Source organism: Oncorhynchus kisutch, linkage group LG4, assembly GCF_002021735.2.
Source record: "Oncorhynchus kisutch isolate 150728-3 linkage group LG4, Okis_V2, whole genome shotgun sequence".
In the NCBI taxonomy this organism is placed as follows: domain Eukaryota; kingdom Metazoa; phylum Chordata; class Actinopteri; order Salmoniformes; family Salmonidae; genus Oncorhynchus; species Oncorhynchus kisutch.
This window is the reverse complement of record NC_034177.2, coordinates 65,282,297-65,303,256: the sequence shown is the minus strand read 5'-3', so window position 1 is coordinate 65,303,256 and position 20,960 is coordinate 65,282,297. Positions and strand designations below refer to the sequence as shown.

The 20,960-nt window shown below is 43.4% G+C and overlaps 1 protein-coding gene across 1 annotated transcript; it reads right to left on the bottom strand.

Moving 5' to 3' along the window:
• Positions 1-361: 361 nt before the first annotated feature.
• Positions 362-18,091, bottom strand: dlk2 (delta-like 2 homolog (Drosophila)). Its single transcript, XM_020479937.2, has 6 exons — positions 17,927-18,091; positions 13,345-13,437; positions 8,411-8,468; positions 4,725-4,855; positions 4,476-4,623; positions 362-3,764 (listed from the first exon to the last, which is right to left on the bottom strand). The coding sequence occupies exons 2-6, from the start codon at positions 13,421-13,423 to the stop codon at positions 2,972-2,974; spliced, it is 1,209 nt and encodes a 402-aa protein (XP_020335526.1). The 5' UTR covers positions 13,424-13,437; positions 17,927-18,091; the 3' UTR covers positions 362-2,971.
• Positions 18,092-20,960: the final 2,869 nt, after the last annotated feature.

Below are 20,960 nucleotides of genomic sequence, written 5' to 3'. Positions count from 1 at the left end.
GTAATTCTCAAATTATGTAGAAACAATTGCTTGCTAGAAAAGACTGCAGGTCTATAACAGTGATGGTATAAAGTGCTAAGTCTGAACCATTGGTGTTTGTCTCCTGGAAAATAGACATTCAGAATTCTTTAAAAAAAGAATTCGCTTGTAGCGAAGAAGGTACAGTATCATAGGTAAATGGACGATCAATGTGTTGTTTTCAATTGCTTGATTGAATTGACCTGTCACGCTGAGGTCATGTAATTTAGGGATAAAGCCAGGTATGTGTTCTTAGATCTTCTATACCTGTTATCTGTATCCTGGCTCTATCTACACTGAATTGGAAGCATTTTTGGCAGTCATTACAGCACTTTGTACAGGAAACAGTTCACAACTTTATTGCAGACAATTCAGTATAAAAAAATAAGACTCATTGCAAATAGACCACATTCTATAATAAATTACAGAAAATAAATAAAATGTACAGCTTCAAAATACTGTTACGCAAATCCATATTGTTATTCGCTATTAAACACCATACAGAAGTAAACAGGTCACAAATTCATTTTCAGTGTTGACAGAATATTACTTTTTACAAAATGATACACTTATAATTTAAAGTAACTGTCCAGTGAAAATCTCACTCTTAAAAGTTCATATTATGTTAACTAATACCCAAATAATGTTGTTGACTCATTCTATACTCATGTGGCCAAAGCATAAATAAATTTAAAAAACATGAAGTCCCCACCTCAAACGTGTATCTCAAACAGAATATTTTTTAAATGCTTGCTATTTCCTCATAGAAGAATGAGTTTTCCAATCAGCGGTCTACACATTAATATTTTTAATGACCGGTATACACTCACATCATTCTGTTGTTGTCCACAGTGATAGATTGAGATATCATCTTTATATACACTGAGTGTACAAAACATTAGGAACATCTTTCCCTCAGAAAAACCTAAATTTGTCAGGGCATGGACTCTACAAGGTGTCGAAAGCGTTCCACAGGAATGCTGGCCCATGCTGATTCCAATGCTTCCCTCAGTTATGTCAAGTTGGCTGGATGTCCTTTGGATCATTCTTGATACACATGGGAAACTGTTGAGCGTGAAAACACACTCAAACCGGTGCACCTGGCACCATACCCCGTTCAAAGGCACTTAAATCTGTTGTCTCGCCCATTCACCCTCTGTATGGCACAAACACAATCCATGTCTCAATTGTCTCAAGGCTTCAAAATCCTTCTTTAACCTGTCTCCTAACCTTCAACTACACTGATTGAAGTGGATTTAACAAGTGATAGACTGACCAGGTGAATCTAGGTGCTTTCATGTCATGGAAAGACCAGGGGTTCCTAATGTTATATTTTTATTTTATCCCCTTTTCTCCCCAATTTCGTGGTATCCAATTGTTAGTAGTTACTATCTTGTCTCATCGCTACAACTCCCGTATGGGAAAGCCATGCGTCCTCCGAAACACAACCCAACCAAGCCGCACTGCTTCTTAACACAGCGAGCATCCAACCCGGAAGCCAGCCGCAATGTGTCGGAGGAAACACCGCACACCTGGCGACCTGGTTAGTGTGCACTGCGCCCGGCCCGCCACAGGAGTCGCTATTCCGCAATGAGACAAGGATATCCCTACCGGCCAAACCCTCCCTAACCCGGACGACGCTAGGCCAATTGTGCGTCGCCACACGGACCTCCCTGCCACGGCCGGCTGCGACAGAGCCTGGGCGCGAGCCCAGAAACTCTGGTGGCACAGCTAGCACTGCAAGGCAGTGCCCTAGACCAGTGCGCCACCCGGTAGACCTGTTCCTAATGTTTTGTACACTCAGTGTATATCCCGTGATGGCATCTGTGAGCGTACAGGCAGCGCCATTAAGGCCATCTTTATTTTGAAGTAGTCAATATTCTTCTTCTACTACTTCTATGAGTTGACAAACAAACTGAAAAGGTACATATGGCCACCTAGTGTTTTCTTACAAGTATAATTCATTGGTTGATCCCTCCTGATGACCTGGATGGAATCATGTCATCCTTCCGTAACCCATAGAAAGTACAACCCTGTTGACTACCTTAAAATGTTGAAAGCCCTAAATGGCAATGCCTGTGCCTCTATCTAACTCTATGGGGTACGCCCACACCATTCCAACACAGAAAAGCAGATTTTTTTACATACATAATTACACTTTTTTGGAAGGAAAACTATTTTACTCATATTGTAATTAATTATAGGTCATATTTCATAGAAATCTGGAAACACTGGACAGTTACTTAAATGAAGTAGGTGTTGAGGTGTTGCAGATCTTGAGTCTGTGGTATAAAAAGTACACTGTTAAAACAACATGAATTCAGGCAATCATTTGTCTGCATGTCTGAATTCGGCTCACTGCAGAGCTTGTTCCGAGGTCAGAGCCCATTTGGAAAAATATGGGTAGGTTCATTCATGTCTACCATTTTGGCCTAATATCGTGACGAGAACAGCAGTGACAAATACCAGTACACCAATTAGGTTGACATAACAAGGGCATTGTCTCGGCTTGCATTCCAAAGCTGTCTGTCAGTAGGCCTGTCTTACATGCAGTTCACGCCAAGAAATCGAATCAGCTGATTTTGTGGACGGACAAATTACACATTGGTTGTCCGTGACAAGTAACCAAAGGACTTGAGTATATTTCTCATGATGTACCTCCGCTTTACCCCTCTGGTCAACTAATAATCCGTAATATTAGGACTACGCTCCTTTTTGTTAAGAGAATGTGTTTGACACTCCTAACATTTACCCTTGAACAGACCCACTGGTCCCTTCTTGGTCCTGCGTCTCTTTAGATTTCGATACCTAGGTCGGTATGTTGTCTGTATTTTGACTATCAGTACTGAAGAAAATCAGTCATGGAGGCAGGGCTGGGATAAAAGCATGGCTTTCCCTCTGCTGAGAGCAGTCTGTGTCCTGTGTTCAGGGCTGTGGAGGTAGTAAACATAACCTAAGTGTTCAGTTTCTTCTTCTCCAGTTCTGGGGCTGTGGGCGTGTGCAGGAAGCTGATCTTACACTCCTGCTCCACTGTGACTATGTGGCTCTGCGGGGGTGGCTGGCGGTCTCGGTGTTTCAGCGGGGGCAGGTGGGGGGTGGGGCCGCACCTGCAGCTTGCACAGTGGTCCTGCCAATGTCCCCTCAGCACCAGGCCAGCTGTGAGCACCACCACGGCAAGTGTCATGCCCCCCAGCACCAGGAGGGTTATGAGCTGCACCTCTGACAGGCCAGACGACCCCCACTGGGTCACAACCTCCTTCACAGAGATCTTAAGCAGCCTGTCTCCACTATTATTGTCCCCCCTCGTGATGTCCTGGTCTGGCCTGGACTGAGTTACCCTTCCCCAGCCCCCACCTCCCCCAGCCCAGTCATGGGAGCTGCTGATGGGTGCTTGGCTCTCTGGGCTCCTTAAGGGCACCTCGCAGGTCCTGCCAGTGAACCCAGGCTTGCAGAGGCAGTGGAAGGTGCTGGCACGGTCCAGACAGCGCCCTCCATTAAGGCAAGGTTGGCTGGCACAGTCATCCAGGTTGACGGTGCAGAACCGGCCCGTGAAGCCCTCGGGACAGAGGCAGGAGAAGCGGTTGATGCCATCCAGGCAGGTGGCACCGTTACCACAGGGGCGCATCAGGCAGTCATCCATGTTGTTCTCGCAACGTGGCCCGGTGAAGCCTGCCAGGCAGCGGCAGGAGAGCTCTGGAGCATAACCGCCACTGTCCTCACACTGCCCGCCATTCTTACACGAAGACCTGAAAGATAAAGACAACATAAGCACTAAAAACCCTGAGGTAAATGATCTGAATAACTGAATAGATTTTCAGTGCTGAATTGATTACTTAACCCAAGCCTGTTCATATGGGCCTGGACATCCAACTGATTTGTAAGTAAATGTGTGGCGCTTACTCTGTGATGATCAGTGATTACATTCAATCAGGCATTGATTTGGCACTTTAAGACAAATCTGCCCCAGAGTCTGTGCCTTGGCCTGTATGGTTTCCCTGGTAACAGTTTAGCCAGTGATTTGGGAACTCCATGGGGGCTGTAGTGTAGATGCCTGGCTTCAATGTGTTTCTTAGCACTAGAGGCCACTCACTTGGCCGATAATGAGCCCATTAAATCACATGATTGCTCTCCAGTGGATACAAATTGACCAGGCTGCTACGTGGCCTGTGCCAGTCTGCATGTTTTTGACTGCCATCAGGGGACCAGCTGGGACACACACCACACAGTCAAAACCCACACACACACTGAAACACACTCATTGAGAGAACAACTGATTGATTGTAATTTACACACACTAATAGTGTAGCTAGTTTCCCATTGAAAAGTCTAAAATGACCACTAGTTGAGTCACTGGTTGGGGTTGAACTTGTGATTTGTTTTGATTAAGGCAGAAGCAGTAGGCCTGAGACAAACTTGTTCCATATATTGTTTTCGAGTGTGTTGCTAATTGAACTCACCTGCCGGTCTTATGACAGGGTCCTGTCTTGTGCTCGCAGTTCCTCCCGTGAAATCCCTCGGGGCAGAGGCAGGAGTATTCCCCTGAAACGTTGACGTAACAAGTGGCACCGTTCTGACAAGGTGCCTCATTTGTACACACATGGACATCTGAAGCAGAGGAGAGAAGCGGTGAATACTACGTACTGCTCTACCACTCACTGAATCAATACAATTATCATGGTCTGATACATACAAATATTTTCTGTCACCTTTGTCGCAGAAGCGCCCTGCCCATCCAGGCTCGCAGGTGCATTGCCAGGGTTGATGACATGATCCATGGACACAGCCTGGCATTCTCACACAGACGTTGCACTGCTGCCCCTCCCAACCCGGGTCACACCTGGAATAGAGCACAGCCAATTAGATCAGCTCTCAACTCTATAGCCAACAGAGCCTCATGTTGGAGATATACAGCACAGGATGTTTTGGCACCTTAATTGGGGAGGATGGGCTCATGGTAATGGCTGGGGCGGAATCAGTGGAATGGTATCAAACACATCACATGTGTGATGCCATTCCATTCACTCCATTCCAGCCATTATTATGAGCCGTCCTCCCCTCAGCAGCCTCCACTGATATACAGTTATATACAGTGGCATAATCAAATATTGCAGGGCCACTCTTACCCTCCGCAATGGACACAGGAGGGCGCCCATACTTAACAAAATAACTTTTGCAATGCGCTGCTCTGTACAGCATCTGCGAGGCACATAAATATGAACATTCGTAGAAATACTCCATAGATTTTGTGAGTGCGACCCGCTCTAAAGGACATAATTGACACCAGAATATCGTGGGCCTGAATGATGGCTTTATATGTTTGTCATATACAGTTGAAGTTGGAAGTTTACATACACTTAGGTTGGAGTCATTAAGTCGTTTTTCAACCACTCCACAAATTTCTAGTTAACAAACTATAGTTTTGGCAAGTCGGTTAGGACATCTACTTTGTGCATAACACAAGTAATTTTTCCAACAATTGTTTACAGACAGATTATTTCACTTATAATTCACTGTATCACAATTCCAGTGGGTCAGACGTTTACATACACTAAGTTGACTGTGCCTTTAAACAGCTTGGAAAATTCCAGGAAATGATGCCATGGCTCTAGAAGCTTCTGATAGGCTAATTGACATAATTTGAGTCAATTTGAGGTGTACCTGTGGATGTATTTCAAGTACTACCTTCAAACTCAGTGCCTCTTTGCTTGACATCATGGCAAAATCAAAAGAAATCAGCCAAGACCTCATCATGTTTTTGTTGTAGACATCCACAAGTCTGGTTCATCCTTGGGAGCAATTTCCAAACGCCTGAAGATACCACGTTAATCTGTACAAACAATAGTACCCAAGTATAAACACCATGGGTCCACACAGGCGTCATACCGCTCAGGAAAGCGACGCGTTCTGTCTCCTAGAGATGAACGTACTTTGGTGCGAAAAGTGCAAATCAATCCCAGAACAACCGCCATAAAAAAGCCAGACTATGGTTTGCAACTGCACATGGGGACAAAGATTGTACTTTTTGGAGAAATGTCCTCTGGTCTGATGAAACAAAAATAGAACTGTTTGGCCATAATGACCATCCAGCATCATGCTGTGGGGGTGCTTTGCTGGTGCACTTCACAAAATAGATGGCATCATGAGGAGGAAAATGATGTGGATATATTGAAGCAACATCTCAAGACATCAGTCAAGAAGTTATAGCTTGGTCGCAAATGGGTCTTCCAAATGGACATTGACCCCAATCATACTTCCAAAGTTGTGGCAAAATGGCTTAAGGACAACAAAGTCAAAGTATTGGCTTGACCTCAATCCTATAGAAAATTATGTGGGCAGAACTGAAAAAGTGTGTGCGAGCAAGGAGGCCTACAAACCTGACTCAGTTACACCAGCTCTGTCAGGAGGAATGGACCAAAATTCACCCAACTTATTGTGGGAAGCTTGTGGAAGGCTACCTGAAACGTTTGACCCAAGTTAAAGAATGTAAAGGCAATACTACCAAATACTAAATGAGTGTATGTAAACCTCTGACCCACTGGGAATGTGATGAAAGAAATAAAAGCTGAAATAAATCATTCTCTCTACTATTATTCTGATATTTCAAATTCTTAAAATAAAGTGGTGATCCTAACTGACCTAAGACAGGGATTTTTTACAAGGATTAAATGTCAGGAATTGTGAATAACTGAGTTTAAATGTATTTGGCTATGGTGTATGTAAACTTCCGACTTCAACTGTATGCTTGTCATAGGCAACACATTAAGATATACAGTGCATTCGAAAAGTATTCAGACCCCTTGACTTTTTCCACTTTGTTATGTTAATGCCTTGTTCTAAAATGGAATAAATAAGAAAAATCCTCAGCAATCTACAGGTTTTTAGAAATGTTTGCAAAATAAATAAAAAATACCTTATTTACATAAGTATTCAGACCCTTTGCTATGAGACTCGAAATTGAGCTCAAGTGCATCCTGTTTCCATTGATCATCCTTGAGATGTTTCTACAACTTGATTGGAGTCTACCTGAGGTAATTCAATTTATTTGATTTGGAAAGGCATGATTTTGAAAGGCACACACCTGTCTATATAAGGTCCCACAGTTGACAGTGCATGTCAGATCAAAAACCAAGCCATGAGGTCGAAGGAATTGTCTGTAGAACTCCGAGACAGGATTGTGTCGAGGCACAGATCTGGGAAGGGTATCAAACAATTTCGGCAGCATTGAAGGTCCCCAAGAACACAGTGGCCTCCATCATTCTTAAATGGAAGAAGTTTGAAACCACCAAGAAACTTCCTAGAGCTGGCCTCCCGGCCAAACTGAGCAATAGGGGGAGAAGGACCTTGGTCAGGGAGGTGACCAAGAACCCGATGGTCACTCTGACAGAGCTCCAGAGGTCCTCTGTGGAGATGGAAGAACCTTCCAGAAGGACAAACATCTCTGCAGCACTCCACCAATCAGGCCTTTATGGTAGAGTGGCCAGACGGAAACCACTCCTCAGTAAAGGCACATGACAGCTGGTTTGGAGTTTTCCAAAAGGCACCTAAAGACTCTCAGAGCATGAGAAACACGATTCTCTGGTCTGATGAAACCAGGATTCAACTCTTTGGCCTGAATGCCAAGTGTCACATTTGGAGGAAACCTGGCACCATCCTTACGGTGAAGCATGGTGACAACATCATGCTGCGGGGGTGTTTTTCAGGGACTGGGAGACTAGTCAGGATCGAGGCAAAGATGAACGAAGCAAAGTACAGAGTGATCCTTGATGAAAACCTGCTCCAGAGCACTCAGGACCTCAGACTGGGGCGAAAGTTCACCTTCCAACAGGATAACGACACTAAGCACACAGCCAAGGCAACGCAGGAGTGGCTTTGGGACAAGTTTCTGAATGTCCTTGAGTGGCCCAGCCAGAGCCCGGACTTGAACCTGATCGAGCATCTCTGGAGAGACCTGAACATTGCTGTGCAGCAACGCTCCCCATCCAACCTGACAGAGCTTGAGAAGATCTGCAGAGAAGATTGGGAGAAATTTCCCAAATATAGGTGTGTCAAGCTTGTAGAGTCATACCCAAGGAGACTTGAGGCTGTTATTGTTGCCGAAGGTGCTTCAACAAAGTACTGAGGAACGGGTCTGAATATTAATGTAAATGTGATATTTCTGTCTAAACTTTTTACAAATGAGCAAAAATGTCTAAAAAGCTGTTTTTGCTTTGTCATTATGGGGCATCGTGTGTTGATTGATGAGGAAAAACAACAATTTCATACATTTTAGAGTAAGGCTGTAACCTAACAAATTGTGGAAAAAGTCAAGGGGGTCTGAATACTTTCCGAAGGCACTGTATCATATTTTAGACATATTAAAGATGGATGCATCTTCCATCAAGTTTCTCCTTACCTGCACACCGCATTCTCGTCACACCGACTATTGGTCACATTACACGTGCAGTTTAGAGCTGTAAGAGAAAGGAAACACTCGTTTCAGAGAAAGATCCCAGATGTACCAGTAATATCCTGACGTTCAGACTTAATACTTGTCATTGATTAGATATGCCTATTATCCGCGGAACAGATTCATTTGCCTTATATGTGATATTTCTGCTGTTTGTATGCATGTACCCCACAGCTTTTATTCTCTCCAGCAGCTGATAATAAATACATTTTATGCTCTATAAAACTCAATTGAATTCAGGGTGTTTATTCCTAATATAATATATGCCATTTATCCCAAGCGAATTCATTTTCTACCACAACTATTTCTAACACAACAGTATCTGAGAAATACACTCGTGGTTCGATAATTGTAAAGTCAGAATAAGCTTATCTGAATGACCGCTGTTTGAGTGATGCTTGAGGGGTTTCAGGGCTCGATGGGACGCTGACGACACTTTGACCTCTAACCCTAGGCAGTCGGTCGTCCGTGTGTGCAGTGTTACTTTACAAGAGCTTGTCTTCCACGGAGACTGTGCGATGACTCCTCAGTGCAACTGCTGGGGAACTTTGAGCTGCTGCTCAGACAGACAGACAGGCATCTGAGAATCTGCCTTTTACAGGGCGACTAATTTGTTATGATGAAACAACAGTGAAAAAAAAATGTCAATCGAAGCCAGCCTCGTCCACCAGCCAGATTTCTGGGGAGTGGTGACGAGGTTTGACGAAGCCCACATGATGAGGCACACAGTTTGATTTGACTTGGGGTTTCATATGATTGTATCTGACTATGAGTTATATGGTACTGGTTTCAGAAAGGAAAATACAGCTGCATTGCTGAGTTATTAAACATCCCCTTAAACTGGCAAGCATTTGAACTTCTGCTAAAGGGATATGTGAGTCATCTGTTATTGTCCTCAGTTGTTACTAGTGGATTTGGCTGGCCTTAGGCATACCAATGTACTGTCTGCGTTTGGCTTTGGTAAATAATGGGGGTTTGCCAGGTAGGGTGTGTGGGGTGCGTGTGTAGCAGTCAGCAGCACGAGGGGAGCGTGTGCGTTGGGAGGAGAGGAATGCCGTGCAGTCATGTCTCCACCCGCACAAACTCTGCCCAAACCCCACTGGAATTCACAAACACTCCCACACTGTAGTACTATACACATCCTAACCCTCTCACTATAGAGAGGTGGACTTTGAGGGATTTTTAGAGCAGTGTTCTTACAGCAGCCTATATTCAATTTTGGTTCCCAAACAGTAACGTGTACAAATTCTGTCTTTAATATACAGTAGGAAATGTTTTAGTATAGCCTGTGTTGTTAGCTTTAGTTTCTCAGCTAAACTGACTATATTTCTTCCTTTTGTTCCGTTTTCACATCTCAACATTTAGAATAGTTGTAACTTTGGCAATTATAATCTGTACCAGAAGACAATTGGTTTATCCTGCGGTTGCGTGTGCATACAATGCAGACACTCATTGGTTTGATGTGGAATGGCAGGCATTTTCCATGAACAACACAACAGTGGGCTTGCGGTAAGCCCTGTGTCCGTGGGAACATGGCGGACCTTGAACAATGAAAGGCTTGGCTTTCCCATCGCCATCGCGGGAACAGCTGAGAAGTACTAACTGTTATCTGAGAATGGTGAAGCAGTTCAGAAACCGTCATCTCTTAAATGCAGACAGCTGGGAAAGCCCAGTATTAGCTCATGTATTCTAAACAGGGAAGTTTATTAAAACAATAAATCCCACAGACAATGGGGAATACTGCAGTTAGCTGTTATATTTTCAGAGACCTTAATTTATTTTTTTGGCATTCAAAAATGAAACTGTGCTAATTTAAAAGCACGTTGCATTCAATATAACAACACGCATTAAGAGATGTGGCATCTTATATGACTTGGGGCTGAATCTAATTAAACCTGCCCATACATATGCATGTCTATCTAGAAACATTTAACAATTTTATAGGACCATAGGAAATAAATTGGTTTAAATGCTACTGTGTACGCAAAGCAAAGCAATTACAGTTGAATTGACCCCTGATCCAGCCATTTGCCTGGCCTGTACATTATCCTGAGGATGGCATGGAGGATGTCACAGTACACACCATCAACAATCCTTCAGATGCCATTTATCCCATGCTGCCAGTGCCTCAGGTTAGGAGGGGAGCATATTTCTGTTCTTTGCTGAAGAGCAGAGAGCTCTCTGATTTATCATCTTCCCTAGTGTTAAAGCTACATGGAGGCCATTGTATTTCCCTTTTATTAGAGTAAACTTCAAAGCCTCTTGAAGTGCTGTGTGAACTGTGTTACATCTGGCTGGAAGAAAGACACATAGAGAGTTTAAGGGGATGGAAGAGTTGGGCCACAGTGAGCATCACAATGATTGAGAAGAGAGTGAGAGGGGACAGAGAGGAGGAGTATGCAGGATGGGGGTGCGTCAAAGGCACATGTCCATAGGGAGGGAATGAGCAGGCCATGGTGCACAGACAGACAGCCGTCTGATCACTGCAGAGTGTGGATAGACTGATGAGACAAGTCAGCATCCTGGCATGTACAGCAGCCTGCCTCTCATTTCTGCTGCTGGCCCTGCAGCAAGTCAGAGTGGCCCAATCCCAGCCACTGTTTGCCAGGGAAGCCTGTCTGGTCTGCCCCATTCCCTGTCCCTGTGGTGAACTCTGTGTGTTTGTAATAAGTTCCCTCCGGCTCTGCTAAGACTGGAACCATAAAGGCACGCACGACCCCAAATAGGCCTAGGGCTCAGAATCAGCAACAGACTGATTCCTGGAAGACTTGGAATCAGGATAAATAGTCCTGAACTAATCAGGACGAAGTCCCCAGCTGCTTGATTATTGAGCAAGATAACAAAAAAAACAGTATAGTATAAGCATTGTCAAAATAGAAATAATGACAACTGTGTAACAGTATATACAGTATACTGTAAGTTGTCAACTTGTCATTCATAGAATGCTTGTTGGTGATATCGTACGTATCCAGGCCTTGGACAGCGCCTTGTCACCAGCTTATGTATCACCATGATAATCACGGAAATAATGACTGGACCACCAACTGTTAAACACAATGCCCTTTGTCTGGAGCAGTGTTATTTAAGAGCTTCTGATTTGCCATCTAATCATGGGGGGACAGGTGCTATTTTCTTCCCTAGGCTGGCCCCCAGGGCCTGCAAGCTCCCCGGTGCTCCTCTGGGGGGGTAGTTCACACGAGTCTCTCCGTGTTAAAACCAGGGGGATCTAAATTTAACCCTGGCCATGAAACTTTATCCCCCCCCCCACCCCCCCATCCTCCCCCCGGCCAGAGCTCTGGTGCCAGTCATACACACAGTACAGGTTTGGGTTTCCTCCATTTTGATCCCCAGACAGGCCGTGTGCCTGCCACCAGCCCAAGCTCCAAGGAGTGTGTGAATGTGTGTGTGCCCTGAGTTCAGATTGAGGAGGAAGGGGAGGTGAGGAGGGACGTGCGAAGGGCCGCCAGTGTCTGAAGGAGATGATGGAGTCGTAACAAGATCCCTGAGAAATTAAGGATAATTTAATCTCTGGATCCACTCAGCTGCTTGTGGCGCTAGAAAAATATTTAGGCAAGACGGCCGAGTAGGGATCATCAGCCGCCATCCCCTGGCTCTGAGGCTCCTGGCGGGGCCTAAAGACACAGACGGACTGTTCGACCCTTTATCCTTAACGCAAAACCCATGGCTAGTAGCTACTGCTGTGACACAGAGGGATTTCCTGCCGCTCGATCTAGGGTCAGACATCTGTTCTCTGACACGTGTCACACACCTCTTGACACAATGCCTCATACCACATCACGGCTCCCCTTCTCACCCCAAGGGGCCAACGCAAAAATGAATCACATTCTGTAACCAGACAGGAATTTCACAGTTGAGTTCACAAGGGAGGGAGAAGGAAAGAAAAACTTCTCTGCTATTGCACTCCATACTGAGGGCAGATTATGACTGATTCAACACTTTTATTTGTTTATTTGCATCCCCATTCGCTGCTACTCTTCCTGGGGTCCACAAAAAAAAGACAAAACAAGTAACAAAACATAGATAGACAAGGAAAATCCCAGAAATGTAAAACACAACAATATACAAACAACACAACAACAAAAAATAATACAAGCAATACAAAAAAATATGTGTGTTAGAGTGTGTCCTCACAGTATATATGAATAGTGCGTAAATAGTATTACTGTTGTCTCTTGGTGTATATGTGTGTATATATATATATATATATATATATAAAATGTTTGTTTTTGTTTTTTGAATGTAATGTCATATTTTATGTTTTTCTTGTCTATTACTGTTCTGTACTTTGTCATGTATTTGTATGTTTTACGTGGACCCCAGGAAGAGTAGCTGCTGCACGTGAAGTAGCTAATGCGAACCCTAATAAACTAAACAGTCCCTGCCCTTCCGTGCATGATTCTTCACGCACAGCCAGCAATGTTCAAAGTTTAAATTGAAATACAGTTAAGAATCTTTGTACTTCATGCTTTCAACATAGTTTTATCGAGTCGGATCTAAAGCATCGTTATTGCACGCAAATATATATGCATATTTTTTATTATTAAGTGTGCTCCTTTAAGTTGCTTTTTTAGATTAACTTATATTTTAAAATTATTGATCAAACTACTTATGATGCATGTTTTTAACAGAGTTTTGTTAACTTTTATCAACAAGCAGAAATTGTATTGCACCTTTGGCTTCAATCCGATAGTTACCCAGCATACAGTATCAGTTCCCAGGGCTCTCTGTCTATTAGTACATATATGTACTATAATAAGTACACACCGGTATACATCCACTTCTGTAGTGGATGGCTACTTGCTAGCAATGAGCCACTGACTTACTTGAGGGCACCAATTGACATGCAGCAAATGCCTTACCTTGAGCCTCGCATTGGTGGATGAGCATTAGTACACAGCAACTCCAGAGCAGCGGGGTGACTGAGTCTCTCAGAGGCATGGTGCAAACGGGATCTGAAACCGAGCACAGAAGATTCCTCTTTAGGCTGTAGGGGGGTTACCTTGTGCCAATACACTCGAATGTAGGGACATCTATCTTTGGCATGACATAAACCTCTACCATAAGGCAAACGTGATTATGGCCACAAAGGGGTCTCCAAAGGTTACAGAACAGGAGTGAGAAATTCCGCCACGGAGGCCTGCAGGGTCATTACATCTTGGCTCGTAACTCTTATCCTGCTGTCATCGTTCTGATAAAGGACACTTAACCAGGTGTCCCAGTTATAAATCAGCTCGGACATGATGGTATCCCACGACAAGTGTTGGTCCTGGAGAGAGACACCTACAACTGCTGATTCCAACAAAACCTTGTATCAGCCTAGATCTCTTTCCCCATATTACTCAGCTCTATGTCTCAGTTGTTCCCGAGCTCAGAAGTGGGGCTTTGCTTACTCAGTCTACCAAAATGAAGCGTGCTGTTAGTCAGGAATGCGAAAATACCAACTCCCCCCCCCAAAGATCAAACTGAGAGAAACCTGATCTGCTCGACAGGCCACAGACACTCACTCAATAATTTACACTGTTGTGTGAATCTTTAATACTGGACATTTACAGAAAGACCGCACCACTCCAGTGCCACCCCTCGCTCTCAGGGCCATCATACACACTGTCACTTAACTTCTGTTAGAAAGATAACAATGATCATTATGGCTTCTTGAGAGCAGTGCAGTGATACTGCATCTAAGCTTAGTAGATAAACTTGCTCCTCCAAATGTGTGTTTCTATCGTGTTGCTATTAGTTACCTATGTGACATGTGAGCGTGGTCTCTTTGCTTACAGTGGTCTGCTAAACCATTTAGAAGGCTAGAGTATGCCGTGACTCAGGTATATCACATTTGCATTGCCGCCACACAGCACTTGAACTTACATTTTTGATATCCACTTGGTAGTCGGCCGACTCGACCCTATCCAGGTCCTATCCAGGTCCATCTAAATGCCTTATCCAGATGAAGGCGCTGTCCTCACTTTTCTATGCAGTGGCAAGTTGACCTTTCCAGCTCTTCCTGGAATGGAGCAAACTAAGAGCGAGGGGTCGGGAGCTATACTTTTCAGCCTTACCCTTGGATGGAGTTTTCATATCCTCCAGAGTAATCTCCCAATTGTCATTCTGAGATTCCGTTGAATGGCCGTTGTGAATGTGGCCGTGGGCACCAACTGGGCCCTTCTCTGTTCCTGCTACAGCCTAATGGAGTTCTGTGAACTGCTAATGAGAGCCAACATGGGCCCTGCTTTGAACGGGAAGCCTGCGAGGAGTTTTAATTCCATATAAGGAGGGCTTTCTCCCCGTGCCACATTTAATAGCCACAGTCCATTGTCATTGGCGCTCTGGATTCCATGTCAATTATCAGCTATGCTGTCTGTTCTGGCTCAAGTGTTGACAAGAATGTTATACAACCCCAACAAATGAATCGTATGGATTTGTTTCTCACGCTCACAAAAACCTGACCAACTATGCCAAATGTAACATGTACTGGCCTTTCTGACACAACATCTACATTATGACATTGAGATCCTTCCATTTCTCACCTGTTCTCCTTTCTGAAGATACATTTTCCATGTGTCAGTTTGTTGATAGAAAATGTCAGAGAGATCTGAGGGTATTACTGCTTGAGGAGGAGACATACTAACAGCAGGCAGCACGTCTCATCCTGGCCCTGGCTCTTCATCAATCAGATACATGTCTAACTTCAATAGACCTTCCACAAGAGGCACTCTGTTACCTGTTTTAAATAGAGACTTGAGTGCAGCTCTCTTCATTACTAATAAGGCCTACCTTCAGTCCCCTTTCTCCCTTGGTTGTAACATAATTGTTTTGTGCTCTACTGCTGAATCAAATTATATTTCAGATCACAGGAATCATAAACACTTTGACCTGTATTTCACCCCGCTCCTGTACTCACTTATAGTCTTTTTAGCTAAATGTCGCTCTATCGCTGTGGCAACTGTAAATGACTGATTGTCTCTATGGTGTATCTGTAGGACAAAGCCACGGTGTGATTTTAGGGTCTCCTGTGATATTCTTGACACCATCGTTTTCTTTCTTTCACAAGCCTGCCACCATTCACACGTTTCCTGTTGAGAAACAGCATTCACATTTTCCCCAGAAACTGTTTGAACATCATTTTTCAATAATTGTTCCTGTGGGAATTGGTCTCATAATTAATTTATTGGAGGTGCTACTTGTGTGTGCTACTTGTGTGTGCTACTTGTGTGAGGCTACAGTTGAAGTTGGAAGTTTACATACACTTAGGTTGGAGTCATTAAAACATGTTTTTCAACCACTCCACAAATTTCTTGTTAACAAACTATAGTTTTGGCAAGGACTTTGAGCATGACTCAAGTAATTTTTCCAACAATTGTTTACAGACAGATTATTTCACTTATAATTCACTGTGTCACAATTCCAGTGGGTCAGAAGTTTCCAACTAAGTTGACTGTGCCTTTAAACAGCTTGGAAAATTACAGAAAATGATGTCATGGCTTTAGAAGCTTCTGATAGGCTAATTTACATATTTTGAGTCAATTGGAGGTGTACCTGTGGATGTATTTCAAGGCCTACCTTCAAACTCAGTACATCTTTGCTTGACATCATGGAAAAATCTAAAGAAATCAGTCAAGAAAAAAAAATCTGACAAAGAAATCAGCCCAAAATTGTAGACCTCCACAAGTCTGGTTCATCCTTGGGAGCAATTTCCAAACGCCTGAAGATTCCACGTTCATCTGTACAAACAATAGTACGCAAGTATAAACACCATGGGACCACGCTGGCATCATACCACTCAGGAAGGAGACGCGTTAAGTCTCCTAGAGATGAACGAACTTTGGTGAGAAAAGTGCAAATCAATCCCAGAACAACAGCAAAGGATCTTGTGAAGATGCTGGAGGAAATAGGTACAAAAGTATCTATATCCACAGTAGAACGAGTCCTATATCGACCTAACATGAAAAGCTGCTCAGCAAGGAAGAAGCCACTGCTCCAAAACCGCCATAAAAAAGCCAGACTATGGTTTGCAACTGCACATGGGGACAAAGATTGTACTTTTTGGAGAAATGTCCTCTGGTCTGATGAAACAAAAATAGAACTGTTTGGCCATAATGGCCATCGTTATGTTTAGAGGAAAAAGGGGGAAGCTTTCAAGCTGAAGAACACCATCCCAACCATGAAGCACGGGGGTGGCAACATCATGTTGTGGGGGTGCTTTGCTGCAGGAGGGACTGGTGCACTTCACAAAATAGATGGCATCATGAGGAGGAAAATTATGTGGATATATTGAAGCAACATCTCAAGACATCAGTTAAAGTTAAAGCTTGGTCGCAAATGGGTCTTCCAACTGAACAATGAGCCGAAGCATATTTCCAAAGTTGTGGCAAAATGGCTTAAGGACAACAAAGTCAAGGTATTGGAGTGGCCATCACAGCCCTGACCTCAATTCTATTGACAATTTGTGGGCAGAAGGAGGCCTACAAACCTGACTCAGTTACACCAGCTCGGTTAGGAGGAATGGGCCAAAATTCACCCAACTTATTGTTGGAAGCTTGTGGAAGGCTACCCGAAACCTTTGACCCAAGTTAAACAATTTAAATGCAATGCTACCAAATACTAATTGAGTGTATGTAAACCTCTGACCCACTGGGAATGTGATGAAAGAAATAAAAGCTGAAATAAATCATTCTCTAGTATTCTGACATTTGACATTCTTAAAATAAAGTGGTGATCCTAACTGACCTAAGACAGGACATTTTTACTAGGATTAAATGTCAGGAATTATGAAAAACTGAGTTTAAATGTATTTGGCTAAGGTGTATGTAAACTTCTGACTTCAACTGTATTTGGAAGCATGTCCTCATGTAACTGAAACGCTAATAGAGTGGCAAGGGTAAAACATCCATCTCAGTATTCAGAATACTGACTGTAATCCAACAATTAGAATTGTTGATTGAAAAGATTGTGTACATGGTAAAGTGAACAATAACAAGACCATAGAGGCTGACTTTGAAATGCTAACAGTCACCACTTTGTGTAGAATTCAATCAAACCCACACTGTAGAAATTTGCACTACTGACAAATAGCATCTAATCAAAATGAAGATGAACTTGGTTTTGTTTCATTCAGTAATTACCGTCTTACTTATTACATTACTGTAGTTGAAATGTGCGTTTTCCATGTCCAACATGTTTTTATTATCCAGTTTGAAGTAGAACAAGAAGATGCCAAGATGGATGCAAATTATAGGCCACAATTATGCGTAAACATAAAAGCACCATCCAGATGGTTAGATAACTCACCAAGGTGCCTACACACATGTTCATGTACTGTATCATCCTAAACAGCAATCCTGATTCTGGTTCATTTGCAAAACAATGCAAGATATTGTCTAGAAAAGGTTACAATAATTTAAACACACACACACACCGACAGACACTGTATGTATGTTTACACACCTGAGCTGAAGGTGGTCACCTCACCGCTGAATAAGAGTCCTCAGGTAGAATGATTAAGAACACATGCTCTCACAAAGTATTAAAAACACATAATAGAGCTACACAGACACATGTTCAGGAGCAGGCAGACATTACGGAGGGGATTGTTGATCAAAAATCCTGTCAAAGAAACAGAGGCAGAATAAAGACAGGCAGGGATCCACCTCCCCACTTAACAACACAGACCTGCCAAGGACCAGCTCTTAAAGGGACAGGCACAGTTTGTGTTTATCTCCATTCATCACTTCTGCCAATAACCTTCCTTTCTATTCCCCACTGGACTCACAAACTGATTGTGTGATCAATTCCTGGCACTGTTTCTCAAAATCTCAACCTCCCTAGAGTCGAGAAACATATTTGAAATGAATATCAATCAAGCACCCTTATGTGTGCATGCTGATATTCTGTGCCTCCTGGAAATGTCGAGCTAGTCAATGGACGGCTGTTGCTGTAGCGACAGATCGGGCTCCTGAGGTTGAAGGGCTGCTGTGCCCACACATTCCACTGCAGGCGATAGTAAGAAAAGGATCATTTTTTCAGGGGATTATCTCCACAATTTCATGGCTGTGTGCCTTAGAAAACAGGCATCCACATGCCTGGACGACTGCCTCCCGCAGACACTGTGGTGTGTGTGTGTGTGTGTGTGTGTGTGTGTGTGTGTGTGTGTGTGTGTGTGTGTGTGTGTGTGTGTGTGTGTGTGTGTGTGTGTGTGTGTGTGTGTGTGTGTGTGTGTGTGTGTGTGTGTGTGTGTGTGTGTGCGTGTGCGTGTGTGTGTGTGTGTGTATTGTAGATGTGTGACAATTGACAGTGGCTGTTGTGTCTTATTACTGCATATTGTGAGAAAACATATCTTCATCCAGCTAAATGTGGCAAACCATTGTTTTTAGTACATCATGGTTACAGGTGCTTGTTTTTCAAATTGTCTGTAGTCCCATTTCAATTTGACTCTTGGAGCCCAACCACACATCAAGGACTTCCATCCACTTCACCCAAAACCCAACCAGCCTTAGAGCTGTCCTGGTGTGTGCCTACCTGGCTTCCTCTCTGTGTACAAATAATGTCCCTCCAAATTCTGATGAATGGAGAAGCACACTCAACTGTGCTGCTTTCTGCTGCCTGCCTATCTGCCTGCATGTGTTTATATTGGGGATAATGGCATGCCAATTATTCTAGCCATCTGACCAAGCAATTTGATGTTTACATTTGTGTGACTCGTTTCAGACTACATGATTATGATGCATCTGTTCCACATGGGGAAAAAACAGCAGCAAAATAATATCATTCAATTTCCTGCTTTCAGAGAGTGTATGGCTTTTTGTTAGTCTTTTATTATTATATGGCTTCTGTTAGTCTTTTTACTAAGCCTGCCTAACCCCTTTGATTCCAAATTGCCACAATTGATGTCAATGACTGCAATTTAGAAAATTGCTAAATGAACACTTGTATGCATTACACACTACAAAAAGAGAGATCAGAAAAGGGAATGTGTTTGTTGTCATTTGTTAGTTTTTTTCATTGTAATGCCTTCCCAAAATAAACGTGGTCAAATTGTCATTCTTAATCAAATGAAAACTCTAGCCATCATTATATGTGGCCAATTTATTGTGCCATTTCCTGCTTTGATTCTGCCTGCAATCCCATTGCTTTACACAAATATCAGGGACAAAATGTATCACTGAGAGAAGTAAGAATCAAAGGTTGAAAGTTTTGGCCTGAGTCGAGCAAATACTGTGTGTGTGCTTTTCCCATCGTTGTCTTTGGACCCGAGTTCCTTCCCATGCTATCATCCTGTTATGTACTTGACTTTATTGAATATCTTTTCGCACACGTTCTTAATTCCATTAATGATCTTTCTGGTTCCCTTTGTCTTAGACAGTTTTACTATCTGCCCAGAGCTTTTCCACTCAAGAAGTCCTCTGGTAACACATTAAGCTTAAGATCAGGGACAGGGGGAAAATCATTTGTCAGGCCTCAGAATCCTCTACGTATTACAAAAGCAACAAATACAAAATACAAAATCAATGTTTATGGATGACATACTTTATGACATGCTCCTGCACCACTCCCATTGGCCCAAGTGTCCATTTCCTCTCCAAGGCAGAACATGCATTGGCTCATAGGGGAAAAAAGATGCCGCCCTGGAAGAGTCCTTTTGTCTTATCTAACTGCATAGACCTTCCCTGTTACGTACACAGGGTTTTTGTGAAAGGTGACTCTAGCCAGACAGTTTTATAGTATGAGTCACTGCACTCGGACTCCTTCGCCTGTCTCTAGAATGAATTACCAATCTACCTTGCCAAAACCCTGTCTAGTATTCATTAGCTGCCACTGTTTTTTTCTTTCTTTATTTGCGGATTAGGAGGGAAAATACAGCGTCTGAAAGAGGAGAAGACTTTATGCATCAACTGAATATCTGTCTTTATTGTTTGTGCAATGTGGCTCATCCTTCTCACATGTGCCTCTCACATGCTATGTGCCCTGGAAGTGAATAATCCAGTTGCTAACCCCACCAGAACACTGGTTGATTGCCACAGGGGTCAACGGCTGCTATGGCAACAGAGGAAAGAGATGGGCTTTTCTGGAGAATCTCTACAAGGGTCTTTAGCATAATATTGCCTCATTGCAGGGCATAATGTGCATAATGAGTTATTTAGCTTTCAGCGGCTTCATTTTCATGAAGCTGTTATACTAACGGCCTACAGTCAATGACTTGGAGTCTGACTTGCAGGTAGTCAATGACGGAACCTGAAAATCCTTTGGGCCTGATGTTGCCAATAACAACCCCTAAGTGTGTTAGATACTCCCTACTTTGGGTTTTGCCAGCTCCTACAAATCACTAGGAAGCATCTGTAGAGGACAGGAGGCAGAGAGATCACTGTGTGACAGTGAAGGAGGACAAGGGTCGAGTCCTGCGGTGCTGCAGCCAGAAAATAACACGATGAAGCCTTGGCAGATGAGTCTCACTGATACTGGGTTCCTGTCGATGTGCCCAGCA